At 32.8% G+C, this 18962-nt stretch overlaps 1 protein-coding gene across 2 annotated transcripts in view; it reads left to right on the forward strand.

Annotated features, from left to right (window-relative positions):
- Positions 1 to 18962, forward strand: part of CSMD3 (CUB and Sushi multiple domains 3) — a 1273428-nt gene that overhangs the window by 172467 nt on the left and 1081999 nt on the right. For both annotated transcript variants that reach the window (XM_046025880.1, XM_046025873.1), the window contains exon 3: positions 13189 to 13301. In XM_046025880.1, the coding sequence (XP_045881836.1) occupies positions 13189 to 13301 (113 nt within the window). The remainder of the gene's footprint in view (positions 1 to 13188; positions 13302 to 18962) is intronic.

Here is an 18962-nt window from a genome sequence, read left to right on the forward strand (position 1 = left end):
GAGAGAGAGCACACACAAGCAGGGACAGTGACAGGCAGAGGGAGAAGCAGTCTCCCTGCCATTAAGGAGCCCGATTTGGGACTCATTCCCAGGACCCTCAGATCATGACCTAAGCTGACAGCAGACGCTTAAGCAACTGAGCCACCTAGAAGTCCCAAATAAATAAATCTTAAAAAAAACAAAAGGAATGATTCTCAGTCCCTTTCAATTAATGTTAAAAATAAAATACTTCAATTGTCCCAATGAGTTCCTCTCATAATTATCAAGGAAATGTTAAATGATTGAAATATTCTGGTGTTACTTTGTTGTAATCAATTTTAATATTATACCATTAACTTACTGATAACAGAAAAAAAAACACATGCTACAGGACACTTTTATGCTTAAAAGAAGTAGACAGAAGACATAGGGGGAATATCTAGTGCAATTTCAAATCATGTTTCCATTTTTATTACAACTAAATTATATATATTTGTTAGTTTATTAAAATATCATTAATTGTTATTTTCCATGTTAGTAAATATCATTCAGGAAGGCCCAGGATATTGGGCTGAGTCGGTAGAGCATTCAACTCTTGATCATGGCATTGTAAGTTCAAGGTCCATGTTCAATGTAGAGTTTAATTAAGAGTGCCTAGAATATTGAACATGGAACATCAAGACACATAAAGACATTATTTCTAAAATAAAACAATATTTATACCATTTCCTGATTATATTTGCTAATGTTTACTGGATTTAATCATCTTCAGTGTTATGAAGTATAAAATTTTATAATTGTTTTGATACTGTAAAAGTTATTAAAAATACCTTATATACAGTAAAACAGTCCATAACAATATAGACATAATTTAATATTTAATTTAAAACATTTGTCTGATTCAAAGTGTTTAGGTCTGAATTATGATTATTTTAAAATAACTGATTAATGGACTGAATGATTTTGCATTTGACATGAAATTATTATTTGATAACACTTAATTAGTTCATAAATTATGTCCAAATACACTAATTAATTAGGTAGAGAAATAACTGCATATATGTTCTATGTCAGTGCAATCTCATATTAATATTTTCTTTATGATGTATTCCAATGAAGACAGATTATAATTTTATTTAGCTTAAAATCATTATAGAAACTTTTCAAAAGGCTATGTCATTCACCAGTTGTGTGTATATATGTATATATATATAGAGAGAGAGAGAGAGAGAGAGAAAGATAATCATCTCAAAGACAGTTGTGAAAATTTATAAGAAAGTGATATTGAACACAATGTGTAAAATTAATATTTATGTACATTTTGTTATATTCTCAATTGCTTCTATTTGATACCTTTGAAAACAAAATAATGATTTATTTTATTTCTTCATTTTTAAAAAATATTTTATTTATTTATTTGACAAAGAGAGACACATCGAGAGAGGGAACATCTGCAGGGGTGTGGGAGAGGGAGAAGCAGACTTCCTGCTGACCAGGGAACCTGATGCGGGGCTCTATCTATCCCTGGACTCTGGGATCAAGACCTGAGCCAAAGGCAAATGCTTAACAACTGAGCCCTTCAGGCGCCCCCAAAATACTAATTTAAAAACAGAAACCATTCCGAAAAAGAGCCCCTAGTTTTCTAAGTTTTAGGATATCTAGGTTAAATTGTATAGTATCTTTATCAAAACATCTTTAATCATTACTCATAAAGCTTTATTTAACGCCCCCACCCTCAACTACAGGGAAGCCTGGGTGGCTCACTGGGTTAAAGCCTTTGCCTTTGGCTCAGGTCATGCATGATCCCAGGGTCCTGGGATCGAGCCCCCCCATCAGGCTCCCTTCCTCTCTCTCTAACTACCTCTGTGCCTACTTGTGATCTCTGTCAAATAAATAAAATCTTAAAAAAAAAGAAAAAATTCCCCAATTGCAATGCTTTATTTACTTTGTGTACAATTTAATGCTATATCTAAGTGCATAAAACTGATGAATAGTATAGAGTCTCAAAGTTTTTTCTATAATCATTTTAGGTTAAATAAAATTTTAATTTGTCTTCATCATTGGAGTGTATCAAAAAGAATACAGAACACATATTTCTATATTATATATCCCTGTAGGGACATTGGTTAACTGGGTGGTCATTTCTCTTTTAAGAATAAATGCTTTAGTGTCTGGAAAAAATGGACAAACGAAATACCATACTTCTATTACACCCATATTTTATAGATAAATAACATGTCATATAATTTTTGTGTTTTGCTAAACTGAGAGATAATCAATAATATCTTTCTGGGAAACAGAAGTTAAACTCTTATCTATGTGTATTGGATAAGTGAATCAAACAATTGTCAATATGGAAAAAGACAAAATATATTTGTAAAGTCTTTTTTTAAAATAGTGAATGTAGAGGACTGTAAGAAATACAGTAAAATTCATATGATAAGGTGTGTATAATCCTGCCCATTAGAGGTCTTTGGAATGTACCACAAAAAAGGTAGCAGTTATGGGGAAATCACTTCAGTCAATGTCAAGAATTAAATGTTTCTGAAGACACAAATGATCTCATCCCATCTCTTCCTCTGTTGCTCCTTTTTCTCTCCTTCCTTCTTCCTAATTGGAAAGATTTATCAATGATTGTGGATATAATAAATGTTCTCATCTCTTTCTTGTTCATAGCTCTGCCTTACATTTACCTTAAGCAAACAGCATATAATTGGCCTTCACTAACTTACAGCATATATTTGGTCTTTATTAATTTACTACCCCAAATAAAAGCCCTAAGAATACTAAACTTGGAGGGGGAAAAACCCAACTTAGAAAAGCATAATACAATACACTTGAAGAATTACACTCAGCTACATAATCCAAGTCTATTGTAAGCATCAATAGTTGGGTGCTACAGGAAAAAAATCCTGATTGGTTATGAAAAACTTTCTAATTCTCACATCTATTACCAGGAGTGAATAGCAATAGTAGCAAATACCTCCTAAATGCCAGATATTGTTCCAAGTGATGTAGCTGTATTAACTTATTCAAAACTTTCAAAAACTTTAGGGGTAGGAACTATATTCATTAACATTTTGTCAGTGAGAAGACAGATGGGGAGAGAAGTAATCTGCCCAATGTCACACAAAAACAAATGGCAACACTGAGGTTTACTCCAGGAAGTCCAGCACCAGAGTTATCATTTAATGTCTTTATGCTAATGAGATGAGGAATGGATAGGTTTATCACAAAGATAATAATGGTAAAAATAGCATTTAGCACAGTGCCTAGCTCAAATTGCTGAGAAGCAATAGAACATGGTTTTCCAATTGTATACTCTAGAATCCAAGCTTACGGTCATAAATTCAACACTTCTTAAAACCCCAAATTTGGAAATAACACACTCATTAATAATTGCAGGTGATGATGCAAGGTGGGGATGCTATAAAATAGATTGAAGTCTGTGGCATTCATTAATTGCCCACCATAACTGCACTGTACTTCAAGTGTTTTCAGTGGTTCAACTACACTGTCTTTGGAATTATTGTGATTTATAGTTTTAAAGACAAACAGTTCAATGAATCAAAAAATGAAACAAAATAAAGTAGAATAAAATAAAATCAGAAAGAAAGGACATTATAAAAGTTTGGCAATATTTGCACAAGATACAGACAAAATTGAAAATGCTGAATTTTGAAGAAAGTTTCTAGTAATTTAGTGCCTAGGTCCTGGATAAAATGTTGATTCTGAAGATGAAACTCCAAAGTCACTGGAAAAAATGAGTTTATGTTATTATTGTTTTTATTATTTTAATTTCAGATTTTTTTAAATTGAAATTCAATTAGCCAAGGCATAGCACATCATTAGTTTTTGATATAATGTTCAATGATTCATTAGTTCAGTATAATACCCATTGCTCATCATATCACATGCCCTCTTTAATGCCCATCACCCATTTACCCCATACCCCCACCCACCTCTTTCCACAGCCCTCATTTTGTTTCCCAGAGTCCAGAGTTTCTCATGGTTTGTCTCCCTCACTGATTTCTTCCCATTCAGTTCCCCCCAACCCCTATCGCCCTCTGCACTATTCTTTATGTTCCACATATGAGTGAAACCATATATGATAATTGAATTTCTCTGACTGACTTATTTCATTGAGCATAACCCCCTCCAGTTCCAACCATGTTGATGCAAATGATAGGTATGCGTCCTTCTGATGGCTGAGTAATACATTCATCTGCTGAAGGATATCTCAGCTCCTTCCACAGTTTGGCTATTGTGGACATTGCTGCTATGAACATTGGGGTACAGGTGCCCCTTTGTTTCAGTACATCTGTATATTTGCAGTAAGTACCCAGTGGTGCCAAAGCTGGGTCATAGGGTAACTTTATTTTTAATGTCCTGAGGAACTTCCACACTGTTTTCCAGAGTGGCTATACCAGCTTGCATTCCCACCAATGGTATAAGAGGGTTCCCCTTTCTCTACATCTTTGCCAATATTTGTTGTTCCCTGTCTTGTTAATTTTAGCCATTCCAACTGGTGTAAGAATAAGTTTTATATAAATGGAGTAATTCTAAGTACAGTGAATTGATAACATTCTCATACCACGTTTTTTTTTTTTAAGATTTTATTTATTTATTTGACAGACAGAGATCACAAGTATGCAGAGAGGCAGGCAGAGAGAGAGGAGGAAGCAGGCTCCCTGCAGAGCAGAGAGCCAGATGTGGGGCTCGATCCCAGAACCCTGGGATCATGACCTGAGCCTAAGGCAGAGGCTTTAACCCACTGAGCCACCCAGGCGCCCCCCATACCACGTTTTTGAGGGAAGAAAAAGTTTTCTCCCTGGAATAGTGGTTTTATAATATTTGTGCATCTCGGGTTAAGAAAATAAGGGAAAAGAACCTGAAATACTTAAAGCAAGAAAATATTTAATAACAAAAAAGAAAATACTTAATAACAAGGATAATGAATTTAAGGTTGAGGAATGAAGGTTATGGAGAACATTCGCTAGCTTTCAGGAAATCAGACATTTGGAGAAACTGTAGGAAAACCTCAGTTATGAGCTCAATTGTTTGTAACATCAAAACAACTGCTTTCAAGAATAATTCTGGTAAGGTGACAGAAAAATCTCACCTCTAACACCTGCTAAAGCCCATGAACCTACCTGCCAAGACATAATAACTTAACACTTTTAATTCACATTCCAAATCTTACGGAAGTGGCAAAATCTAATAGAGAACGATGTTGGCAAGAGATGTATTCTGGCTAGCATAATTCCAAGATTTATAAGTACTTCAATACAGTGGAAAGAATATAAAAGAGTGGAGATGAATACTAGTCAACTACCTTTCTAGTTATCTTTAATGTATTCATAGTCATATTCATATCTACCCCAATTCCTACCATATCCATATGTATATCAGTATCTATATTCATTTCTGTATCTCGATCTATACCTAGGCACATGTTCCCAGGTATTTGCCTTTTTCACACAAGATGCCTTTTTCAGGAATTTTATATTTGAGAGAAGTTGCAGCTCATTTATTCCTAACAGATGATATAATTATTCAAATATTGCCACAGCCATCTTTTCCTTTGATATTACAATTAGTGACATCTTGACATAACCATGAATTATTGTGCTGTGCTTCATGTACCCCAATATCAATAGGATATGCATGATTTAATCTCACAGAACAGTCATTACTTTAAATATGTATTTGTTCCTGTGGTTTTCCCATTCATTTTGAAATTAAATAGATTAACAGTTCACTTCAGCAAAGAATTCCCTGTATATCACCTGGACCATTTTTAAGAATTGTATAACCAAAGTAAAATTGTAAGATAATTCATATCAAATTTCTGACTGTGAGTAATGAGAAATCACCATGATAATGCTGATGCTATAATATAACTTATCTTAGCCATAGCATGACACAGAATGCAAATGAAAGGGCAGTAGATTTTGAGTCATAATGCTAATGAAACTAACAGTGGCTTTTCTTAGATTCCCAGAAAATATGCCAGGCCATTCCACATGAATTCCCTTATTTAACCATCACAGATTCCTGGTATTTGGGGTAATGTTACCATTTTTTGTTTTAAAATAAAACTTATCTCTTTTTGTCTTTTTCCAATCCCCATGTCTGTTTCCACACAATCTCATTATAAGCAGGAATATCCTAATAGCATTTTAACTTAAAGATATGTTTTTTACATTTATTCTTTGATATAGAAAGTTTAAAATACTGTAATTGACCAATAGGGACATTAAGCACGCACACACACACACACAAACACACACACACAGGTTTAAAATGTTAGAAATAACATCTCACTGTTAAAACTGAAACTTATTTATGTAATGAGACAGGTATCACTCTATCTACCAACCTTGATGTTTTAAGGGTTTCCATTACATTAAGCTGTAAAATGGCCTATTAATTGCCATTATTTTTTTTTTGAAATTCTTAAATAAACAGCCTCTTATTTAAGAGCATACCCACTGGCATTATAAGTGACTTTCTTGTAATTTCAATTTCAATTTTACATTAATTACCAAATGATTATTTTAGTATTTTTCATATTAGTCATTGATACAAAGTTATAAGTTTGTTATTTAATAAGTAACCAGTTACTTATTACAGGTTAAACATCATCCATGCCCTGAATCTTTGTAAGAGGAAATGCTTAAAGAATGCTTTCACCTACAAGGGGCCATGAGATGTAACAGGATCACTCATCTGAAGTGCGTGGTTTTTAAAACATACAACGGCCTCTGAGAAATGCTTTGCCTAGTAAATAATATAATGCTAAAATATAATTGAGGTATATATGTGATTAGTGGGAAGGGAGAACAGAAGCTATAAATTGGAAACTATTAATTGTAATACAAAAATAACCAACACATATGCCATTCTGTCACATGAGAGAATCTAAAAATGAAATTTTAAAAATGGCTGTAATCTAACTAGCCCTGGTCCATGACAAATATTCACCAGATGACAGTGAAATGTGAAAAGAAAAGGAAATGTTATAAATATTTCATGAAGCTAAGTGTCTTAAGAGGTAATGCTTATCCTTTAATCTGAGCTTATATGCATTTATATGCTACATTTGTGGTGAAAGAAAATGTTGATTATTGTGATTGCATAAAACAAAGTCACTACTTAAAATTATTACATTTCAACCCTCAGCCAATTTTCCTCAATTTTTAACTTTTATTAAAGAAATGATATCTGAAGGAAATTTACATTGCACGATTCAAGGATTTTCCCCTGATATTTGTTGACCCCTTGATATTTTTGATATTACTTAGCTTACCCACTAGGGAAATTTCTAGGGAAATTTCTTTGCTAACTACTAGTGATATTTGCTATAAATGCACCAGCAAGTACGGATGGTGGTTCTACACTACCTTCCTGGTGCTTAATTTAATGACTTTAAAACTGTAACACAGTTTTTACCAGTTTCAACTACATAAAGCCATCACGTGAGTAAAATTATGTTCTTATCTTTTCCAAATATCTGTTTAGAAATTTATATGGGCATTGCGGAGAAACAAAGATAAATTAAATATGCATCCTGCCCTCATGGAAAAAATCACTTTCCTTATGGGAAAAATCATCATGGGAAAAGAAATAGATTGGAATGAGAAGTTATGACTTTGTATCTTTCTTTCACTGCCTACCAGCAGTATGAATTTAAACTATTTATTAATCATTTCTGAACTGTGATTTCTTCAGTTGTAAGTCAGAGAAAATAGAGTTACACTCTAGTAGTCTTTTCAAAGGAATATAAAATGTCATTCACTATACAATTTTATCATATATCAATATGAGGAAATATAAGTGATAATTTATTAATTTACCAATCAATATATGCAAAACACCAAAATTCACAAGTACCCAAATCAGTACAAATTATTCTACGGGAAAAGATAATGCTTATCCATAAAATATTATGGTTTTAGATTACCTTAAAAACATGTTAATTTTAAGAGCAATACAAATATATTTAAATATTATAATTGGTAATTCATATTAAAATAAAAATCATACTAGTTTTACATGAAAAATCAGTTTTAAAACTATATAGTTATATCCTGAAACATACTTCAAATAGAAGTGCGTAAGATATATGATCTTCCTTTAACTTTTGAGGTTAATATTATGGTGAAAACTAAATCATTCTAAAGAAGAGTTTCTATATAGACTATCGGAATTTTCTTAACAATTGAGGCACCCTTACATTCTTATGATTCTTGAGAACACTGTTACACTGTTTGAAAAAGAAAGTGTTCTGATGCATTCATGTTCTCCTACCACCTATCCTAATTCATCAAATTAACAGCTATTTATTAAGGGACCTCTTACATGATACGTACTGCATGAAAGCACTGATCATAAACTAGTGAGTTCCAAGGACTTCACAAAGGTTAGTGTCTGAAAGAGAAGAGAGATGCTTAACAGATGATCACACATAAATATTAAAATATCAATGAAGTGTTACAAAGAAAAAACATACCTTAGAAACATTGAAGGTTTAGTTACAAAACACTGAAATAAAGTGAATATTGCTATAAAGCAAGTCAATCCTTTTTTGTTTTGTTTTGTTTTCCAGGGCATTTAAAAGCTGTGCATATAAAAGGGGCACCTGGATGGCAGTCAGGATCCCAGGATTCTGGGATTGAGCCCCATACTGGGATCCCTACTCAGCAGAGAGCCTGCTTCTCTCTCTCTCTCTCTGCTGTCCCCCGCTTGTGTGTTCTCTTTCTCTGCAAAATAAATAAATAAAATATTTTTAAAAAACTGTGTTTACACTACACTGTAGTCTATTGGGTGTAACTCATAGTTTATTGGACATATTTATAAATAAAAACTATTATATAATTAATTTATATAAATATAACATTTTATGTATATAAAAACATATCCTAGTATATTCTGGTCATAAGTGACATATTATTAAAAATAAGGATACCCAAAAGTTGAAAGTTAAAAGATGTTCTAGACTAATTCTAATGAATTAAGTTTTAGATTTATTATTGCCAGATAAGATAAAGTTTAAAATCAAATCATTATTAGACATAGATTAGGGGTGCCTGGGTGGCTTAGTCAGTTAAGCATCTGACTCTTGATTGTGGCTCAGGTCATGATTTAAGAGTTGTGAGATTGAGCCCTGCATCAAGCTCTGTGCTGGGCATGGAACCTGCTTAAGCAATTCTCTCTTCCTCTCCTTCTGCACAGCCCCTGCCAAAAAAACAAAATATAGTAGCACTTCATAAAGAATAAAATGTTCAATTTGCCAGGAAATATAAGAATTAAACTTGTATGCACCTATTAATGTAGCCCCCAAGTATATTTTAAAATGGACATAACTACAAGGAAAAAATATAAAAATCTACAATCCTCTTGTGAGATTTTAGCATATCTCTTTCAGTAACTAGTAGATCAGATTTAAAAAATATAGTTAACACAGAGAACACTGGAACATGATTAACAAACTTGCTTAAAAGATATACTGAATGCTGTTCCTAGCCAGTGATAAATACCCATTACAGGAGCCAGAATGATCCCAGAATTATGGTTCTCTAAGAACTTGTGAATATATCACATGGCAAAAATAACTTGGCAAATGGAATTGAGACAGATGTTATAATAGAAGATATCTGAATTATCAATTTGAACACAATTTAATTACATGAGCATGTAAAAGTTGAGAACTCTCTCCATCTGGAGGCAGAAGAGGCAGCAGCAGAAGGATGAGGTAGAGGGAAAGACCAAAGAGAATTACAGAATGAGAACTTGGACTACTATTGCTGACTCTGAGGATGAAGGAAGGTCTCAAACTGAGAAATGCAAGCAATCTCTGAAACCTGAGAATGACCTCAAGTCAACAGTCAGCAAGGAAACAGGAACCTTACTCCTACAACTGCACGGAATTTAATTCTGACAACAGCCTTATAAATTTGGAAGTGAAAGCAAAGTCTGCTCCCAAAGTTCTAGAAGCAATGTAGCTCAGCTAACACCTTGATTTCAGCTTCATGAGGCTCAAACCAGAAAACCAGTTGAGCTACGCTCTACCAAGACCCATGTAAATATGAGATAATTAATAATGGGTATTAAATTCCTGGTAATTTGGATTAGGAATAGAAAAACAATGGGCTTTTCTTTATAAGAAAACTAAACACATAAGAAAAAAATTACAATATTGGACCCATAAAGCAAATGTCAATAATTTCAAAGGATTAAATTCATACAGAAAATGTTATCTAATTGCAATGTAAATGAGAAATACATTGGTAAGAAGACATAGCTAAAGCAACTCATAGGTTTATAAGTTAGGGGATACTCTGACCATGAACCAAATAGGAAATCATGTAGCTTACGCAGAAAAAGAAGAAAATTTAAAGCTTTAAATGTTTATAAACCCTAGAGGAACTGCCAGATAAGTGTGTACAAGTGAACTTTTGCAAGAACTTTTGCAAATTATAAACAACTCGAATGTCCATCAACAGTAGAACATATAAATTTAGGGTGGTGTGTGTATTGCAATAGATTCCTATATAGCACGGGTTCTCAAAATGTGATACATGGATGCTTGAAGTCCTGAGACATTTTTAGGGGGTCCACAAGATCAAAACTGTTCCCATAATAATACTGAGACATTATTCACACTGTTTTCACTGTGTTGACATTTGCCCTCATGGTACAGAAATAATGGTGGGTAAAACTGGTGGTGCATGAAAACATCGCAATTAGTGACCTCAAACTGTACAAATAGTCATTAGTCATTGTTTTCTTTACCACCACACACTTTCAGTGTGGAAAAAAAATTGTACTTAAGAACATTCGTGTTCAAGCTATAATTATTTCATTAAATGTCTACTCTATAATACCCCTCTTTTAAATGACCTATGTAACAAATTGAAAGGATGCAAAAAAGAAAAAAAAAAAAGAAAACAAAAACAAAAGCCAAAAAACCTTCTTATGCCTACCAAAACATGATGGTTGTTCCAAGGAAAAACGGTTGCATAACTGAGTTGTCAGCTGAACTGGCCACTTTTTCATAGAACAGTCTTTTTACTCCAGTGACCAACATGAACTATACTTAGTCAAACTTGGGTATTTGTTATACATTTTTTCTGACACACACACACACACACTGAACCTGAACTGTTACTTTAAGGGAAAACAACTGACAGAATTTGTTGTCTATGATGAAATCTGAGTTTCCAAGTAAAAAACTAGAATTTTGGAAAACTTCAATCCATTACTGTAAGTCTTAGAGCTTCCCCAAATTTAAAGATTTTTCCAATGAGATTGGTACCTTTAAAAATATATGTGATTTTTTAATATTTTATAATAAAATGTGTCAACATTTGTAAGATCTAACTCAGTGAACCAATATATTCCAAATTACTAATACATGCTAAAAAATGCATGGGTAAAAAAGGACCCATTATAAAAAAAGGTGAAACAATGAATTTTAAAGTCACAGAGTATAAAAATTAATTGATATGTTTTGAATTCACTAATTGCACTAACCTGTAAAGTTTTTGCACCATAACAAAGAACAGTACTCACTAATCTGCAAAATCTATTAGAATTCTTTTCCCTTTTCCAACTACATATGTGTAGACAGAGTTCTTCATACCCATCAACCAAAATAACATATTGTAAAATATTGAATAAAGAAGTAGATATGAGAATCCAACTGATTTCTGGTAATAGGCCAGATATTAAGTAGATTTCCAAAAATAGAATACAATACATTCTTGTCATTTTTGTTTTGGAGAAGGTAATTATTTTGAATTAAAATATGATTTGTCAACATGCAATATGCTTATCCTGGTTATTTTTTTATCCTGGTTATTTTTTAAGTCATAAATGCACATATGTAAAAAACTGTTCTCAGTTTTAATTTAAATAGGGTAAATATTGATAAATCTTGCCCTCAAATCCTTTTGGGGATTCTTAATAATTTTTAGAGAATAAACACACCTGAGACAAATGAGAATTATTGCTATCTAGCATTGAAATATATGGTAATTTCAATGTAGATTAGTTCTACATGTACAATGTTGGGCAAAAATAGCAAGTATATAAAAAGTAGTATAATTCCATTGCATAAAATTACTAATTATTATTCTTATATTAATAATAAAATGGGAAAATAAGTAACATACAAGGCAATTTATAGAAAAATTAAAAATATGTATTTTCATTAGTTTTAGAAAAATTATATCCTGTGTATGTGTTTTAAAATTTTTATTTCTCTTTTCTACTTTAGACAATTATAGATGAATCGTGTAATCAAGCTTGTAACTATATACAATGTTATTTACAAAATATGTAATAAATTATGGTCAAAATATCAGACAAATATTTGTTTTATAAAAATATGCATTATGGGGTGCCTGGGTGGCTCAGTCAGTTAAGCACCTGCCTTTGGCTCAGGTCATGATCCTGGAGTCTTGGGACTGGAGCCCACATTTGGCTCCCTGATCAGTGGGGAGTCTGGTCCTCTGCCCCTCCTCCCATCTATGCTCACTCTCTCTTCTCCCTCAGTTTCTCTCTCTAAAATAAATACATAAAAACTTTAAAGAAATGCAATGTAACCCAAAAGTAATCTGCAACTGCTAAATTTTATAGAACTTATTGAAAGTTTGGATCTAATAAAACAAAAATGACATCATCTGTAGACTTTTCAGTTTCAAGATTTCATATTGAGATCACATCTCTTCCTTTAATACTAAATTTTAATAAATAGTTCCCACTGTGTAAATATATTCTATACTATCAGGAAAATTATTTATTTGACAAAATATCTTCTGAATACTCAGTTGTTAAAGGCAGGAGCAAAAGACACCTAAAAATACATACTCTCACAACTTACTTCCCAAAGTCTAAATTAATCAGTATTTTCGTAGAGATGATATATGTAATAGATAGGAAAAATAGTTATATACATTCATATGTATGCAAATAACTGTACATTTAAATATACCTACAGTAATTATTTTTGATGAGTGATTTTCAACCCACATGTCATAAATTCCTTTATAAACCCTTACACTCACCCACCTATCCACACACACACACACACACCTACTTACACAAAGCTTGGGGATTTGATAAAAGGACTTTTAATGCTCTTTCAACTCTATTAGGTAAAATCTCTATAACACTAACAATTAATTCCATTTATGTTTTTAGGTTAACAGGATTCCATCTGCCACCGCCAGTGACAAGTACCAAATCCGTGTTCTCACTACGTTTGACCAGTGATTTTGCAGTTAGCGCACATGGGTTTAAGGTATATTATGAAGGTAAGTGATGGCAATATAAAAGGACACTGCCCAGTCTAATACAGTCAAACCAAAATTCTCTAGGATGGAAATGGAAGAAGAATCACCAGGAAGGAAGATACAGTTTATCCTATTATCTCAAATCCTGTCCTGAGAGTCACCTTCTTAATAATCATTAATATATAGTAAAATGCTAGAAATGAGTAGGCTTTAATGTTTCATTGCAGTGTACCTGAAGAGAGGAAAATTTTTGCTTTAAATCTTCTTAGGAGATGAGACCATGACGCCATTATGGGGTTAAACATTAACGAAAGCAAACAAAATCAAAGTGACTGGAAATTAGTTCTGATTCAAGATTCAGGCATCACAGACTCCACCCTATTTTCCTCAGTGTTTTGCCTCTCTGCTAGAAAATAACCTGGTAATCTTTCTTCTCTGCAAGTTAGTCAAGAGAAAAGGTCTATTAAGAGACAAGAGTTTGCATCTTCCATTTTAAATCAGGCTTTCCAGACCCACAGATCTATAATCCCTAAAACACAGAAAGGAAAACTAAGAAGCTCTTGAAACTAAAGGTTTTATCTGGAAGGTGGAACAAACTGATTTGGCATCAAAACCTGACCTGAACTGACTGAAGGCCACTAAAGACTTTTATTTATCCCACATAGTGTGGATACTCGTGTTTCATTATGCAAATATTATTTAATAATTTGGTGTACCTCAGGCTCTGGTGTTAAAAACGTACAGAATCTGCCTGTGTTCTTTTTTTATTTATAAATTCTGATGCTAAAAATACTCTAATCCTGAAGGTTTCAGATGGAGGTCATGGACTTGGAAATTTCTTCTTTATGTGATTTGACTATAAAGTTGCACCTTCTTTAGGGAAGAACCCCTCTCTACCTACAGGAATAACATAACACATTTCAACTCACACCCTGACCCCACCCCAGCCCGGACCATATTACCAGAATGCATCACACCAGATCTAAAATCATCATAACAGATACACAAATACAGATACAAATACAGTAGCAGGGGTGGTTACTTTTTGAAGCACATAATAATTCATAATAAAAGATGTTTAAAGAGCACACTGGAAAGCATATATAAAGTAGAACTGCTTTAGTATAAAGGTTAACAGTTTGCATGTGGGGGAAGTTTTAAATCAAACATTTCATCTTAGTGCTTTCTCACTAGAAAAACTATCCTTTAACAAACAATTGAGTAAAAATATTTTCTCTTTTTTATATCCTTAATAATGACACATCATAGAAGTTTTTAACACTATTTTCTATCCAATACATTTCTGAACTATCTTTTGTCTAGCAGGGCAGGCTGCATTCTAAGACTTATTTTCCTCCATTGTGCTAGTAAAAATCATTATTTTTCTAAGGTGCTTTCACAATAGTTGAGAATTTTTATCTTGGCAACTTAATTCATAGTTCAAAATACTACAAATACAAAGGTTTAAATTTAAGTGTAATTTTGGCAATATTGAAGGAGTTAGTAATATAATAATTTTCTATTAAAGGCTCCTTAATAGAAACCCTGTACTCTGTTCATCAAAGTATAAATTATATTTTAGGTTAGCTTATTCTTTCCATAACTACCAAGTACACTGAAAATGTAGTAACTTGGAAGATAAGTTAGGATGTTGCCATGTTTTCTGGCTTGACTGTCAAGTTTCATGAAATATACTCAAAAATATTTTCAAAGCTCTCTATTCTTTCTACATGTACATTGTATTTCTGTCTTTTCTGTTTCTGTAAAAATGGATTTGTAGATCTTCATGACATTTAAATGTATGTCTGGGAGGTCCTGACTTAAAATATAAGGTATTAAGTGTCCATATAGTATTGAGGGAATCAGTATTCATGCTACAGAACATCAAGCATTGATTTGTGATGGTACCTTCTACCATGCATTAGTTTTCTATTTCTACTGTAACAAATGAACACAAATTTAGCATCTTAAAACAAAAATATATTAACTCACGGTTCTAGAACTGAGAAGTCCTGGTGGTCTCTGCTAGTTCCTCTGTTCAGGTTCTTGCAAGGCTGAAATAAAGATGTCAGCCGGTTGTGCTCTCTTCAGAAGGCTCTGGGAAGATACTTGTGCCCATTGCTCTTGAAGGACTTTCTCTTCCTTGTACTTGGGTCCTATGTCTGAGAGCCAGCAAGAGGTTCACTGCATTCTTCTCACACTTGAAATGTCTCTCTGAATTCCCCTTCTGAAGCATTCCTCTACTTACTACCTTCTTCCTCCACACACCTCTGACTTTGAGTAGAGAAATTTCTTGGTTTTAAGGGCCTGTGTGATTAAATTGAACCCACCTGGATAATCAAGTCTAATCTCCCTGTGTAAAATTCCTTACACTTAATCACATTTGCAAGGTTCTTTTTGCCATGTCCCAGTACATATTCACTGACTCCGGAGATATTTGGTTGAGAGGGTGGGGAGAGTAGGGGATGGGTTTCATTTGCCCTACCATACCATGGGACACTACATTACATTTTACAGAGGGAACAGCTGCAAGTGTTTATTTGTTTAACAATGGCCAATGATTTGTCAAGACCAGCTGGTGTATAGTAGTCCCCTCTTAGCCACAGAACGTATGTTACAAGCCCTTCAGCGGATGCCGGAAATCGTGCATAGTACCAAACTATGGATACTATATTTTCTCTTATACGTATATACCTATGATAAAGTTTTGTTTCTAAATTAGGCATAGTGGGGCATTTGGGTGGCACCATCAGTTAAGTGTCTTAACTCTTGATTTCAGCTCAAGTAATAATCTTGGTTTGTGAGATTGATCCTGACCTCTGCGGGCTCTCTGTGCTCAGTGGGGAGTCTGTTGCGGATTCTCCCTCTCCCTCTGCCCCCTTCCCTTCTCTCACACTACAAAAAGTAAATAAACCTTGAAAAGAATTAAGCATAGTAAGACATTGACAGCAATAATGAAATGAATAATTATAAAAATATACTGTAACAAAAGTTTTGTGAACATGCTTTCTCTCAAATTATTCTGTACTCACCCTGCTGGTGATGATGTAAAATGATAAAATGCCTATGTGAGGAGTGAGGAGATTAAGTGAGGGAAATGAGGAAGGCATTCTGATGTAGAGTTAGGCTACAACTGAACTTCCGATGATTCGTCAGAAGGAGGATGATCTGCTCTGGGACCACAGTTGACTCAGGGTAACTGAAGCGGAGGAAAGCGAAACTGCGGATTCCGAAAGCGAAACTGCAGATAGGGCGGAACTATGGTATTGTGAAGTCCAGAAAACTTAGCTGGAAATTTCAAAGCTCATTCTGCACATCCCTAGATTTTGGTTCCAAGTTATCATTTCGTAATTACCTCATATTACAACTCTGGGCCCTACTCCTGATACAATATATTTATCTACTAATCTGGACATTTCCTCTAAATTTATACCTGCATTTTTTTTTTTTGATTCTAGTATCTGAATCTCATTAATTTTCATTACGTTTTCCTCTATATAATCATTTCCTAGTTATATTTTGTTTGAAGTATAGTTGACACACACTGTTGTATTAATTCTAGGTGTACAACATAGTGATCCCCAAAGTCTATAAGTAGTGCTGTGCTCATCAAAAGCGTAGCTATCATCTGTCACCATACAACTCTAGTACAATACCATTGACTGTATCCTCTTTGCTGTACCTTTCATCTTCATCCTTTAAAGCGTCCTAAGACCTTGTCCTTGTGTATTAGAATTTATGAGATCTCTATTAGTAACATATGTGCGTCTATCTGTGTTTTTCAATTTGACAATACTGGAACACATGCATCAGAATTATCTGGAGAATTTATTAAAATGTAAAATATAGAATTCTTTGCCCCAGTTATATGTCCTGAATCAGACTACGGAATAAACTCCTGGAATATGCATTGCAATTCCAATTGTACGTCCAATAAAGAATAAATAATTGATAAATATAAGTCAGTCTCTGATCTTCACAGAACTCAGTTCTTACAAACTTCTACTGCCCTACTTCAGCCCATTTATTTTAAAAATCTGTAGGGTGTGTTTAATAAATTTTGAGAAAGAGCTCTTAATCATTTACCGGAAACACTTCATTTAAATTCCTTGAAGTCAAAGCTGTGAGTTGTTAAATTTCTGTGGAAAACTTCCCCATTAATATCTAGCTGCATCTATCTTTATCTTTTCTCATTACTGTCTACCATACACCTCAATATCTTGTTACTATTTCCCAAGGTTTGTTTTTATACAGAATTTTAGTTTCATTTTTTTTATGTTAATAAAAATAAATGACTAAGATACTGTTCTATGAAATAGCAAATTCAAGAAACAATAATGTATACTAGGTTGAATAGTCATATAACCATTTTTCAAAATTCAGTCAAGATAAACCTGGTAAGATCTGTGTTCTATGGAACACAGAGTGAGAAATACTCTTAGGTCTTTTCTAAATCTGCCAAACAGAATTCAAAAATATTTAGATCTGCACCTTCGAAACAAATAATACATTATATGTAATAAAAATAAAAATAAAATAATATATTCCAGTTTTTGTTAATATGTTCCAGAATTCTTTTACATTTTACTTCAAAATGCCTAATCATTTTTATAGGTAAAAGAGCATATGCTTATATACCATAGAGTATCTTACCATTTTGGAATTATTTATTGTGAAAACAAAGTAACATAATGAATGCATATAGTGGATCACTTACATACTAAATATTATTATAAGTATTATAGTAAGGGGTTATTATGGTAAGGGGTTACTCTATGTCTATAAGAATCTCAATGAAATATATCAGCACCTATCAGTGAACTAATTCAATTATCAGAAACAAACTAAAAATTAGAGTGTAGTCTTAAAAAACTCACTTCAAACATGAGGTTGTTATTGTGCCTTAATGATTGTTGATGTATATTATAGGGTTAAAAGTTTCACCTTTAGAAAACATGCTGTTAAGTCATTTTCATATTTTAATTCAGAAACAGAAATTTGGATAGTAAGACTACTATCACTAGGTAAAATTCACTGAGTTATCTCTTTGTGACAATCACAGTGCTAAACATTTTACATGGTTTTTTTCCACCCTAGAAAATTATATGAAAAAATGTAATAAGCAAGAACTTAACAAAAAAATGACATTAACATAAAAATATGTAAATTCCTTACAAATGTAAACTGCATACATTTCAGAGACCTATTTTATATCTAACTATAAACTATAATTTCATTTATAATTAAATGGATAAGTTCATATAGAATTTAGTACAGAAGAGTATTATAAAAATAAAAATCACTGATAATATTGTATATTAAAACATGAAACATAAAGGTTGAAATAGTCTTACATATATTATGGGTGACATATATATTCTTTGTTCTTTTTAAACAGTTGACATACAAATGAGTATTTATACTACTTACTATTTGATTTAACTGTCACACATGTTTATTAAGTTTATCCTTGAGAACATCAAATGACTTTAGTGATTTTCATTTTAGGGGTTATTTCCAATTCCTACACTTTAAAAATTTAAACTGAAGTACCATGAAATTTAATGAAGAGCTTACAATTTAAGATCAAGTTAATTATGCTTCTGACAAGGAAGTTGAATTGTAGCAAGAGAAATTTATGTAATAAAATCAAATATATTAAACAGTTTGCTAGCAATAAAG

Source organism: Meles meles, chromosome 1 (genome assembly GCF_922984935.1).
Source record: "Meles meles chromosome 1, mMelMel3.1 paternal haplotype, whole genome shotgun sequence".
NCBI classification, from domain to species: domain Eukaryota; kingdom Metazoa; phylum Chordata; class Mammalia; order Carnivora; family Mustelidae; genus Meles; species Meles meles.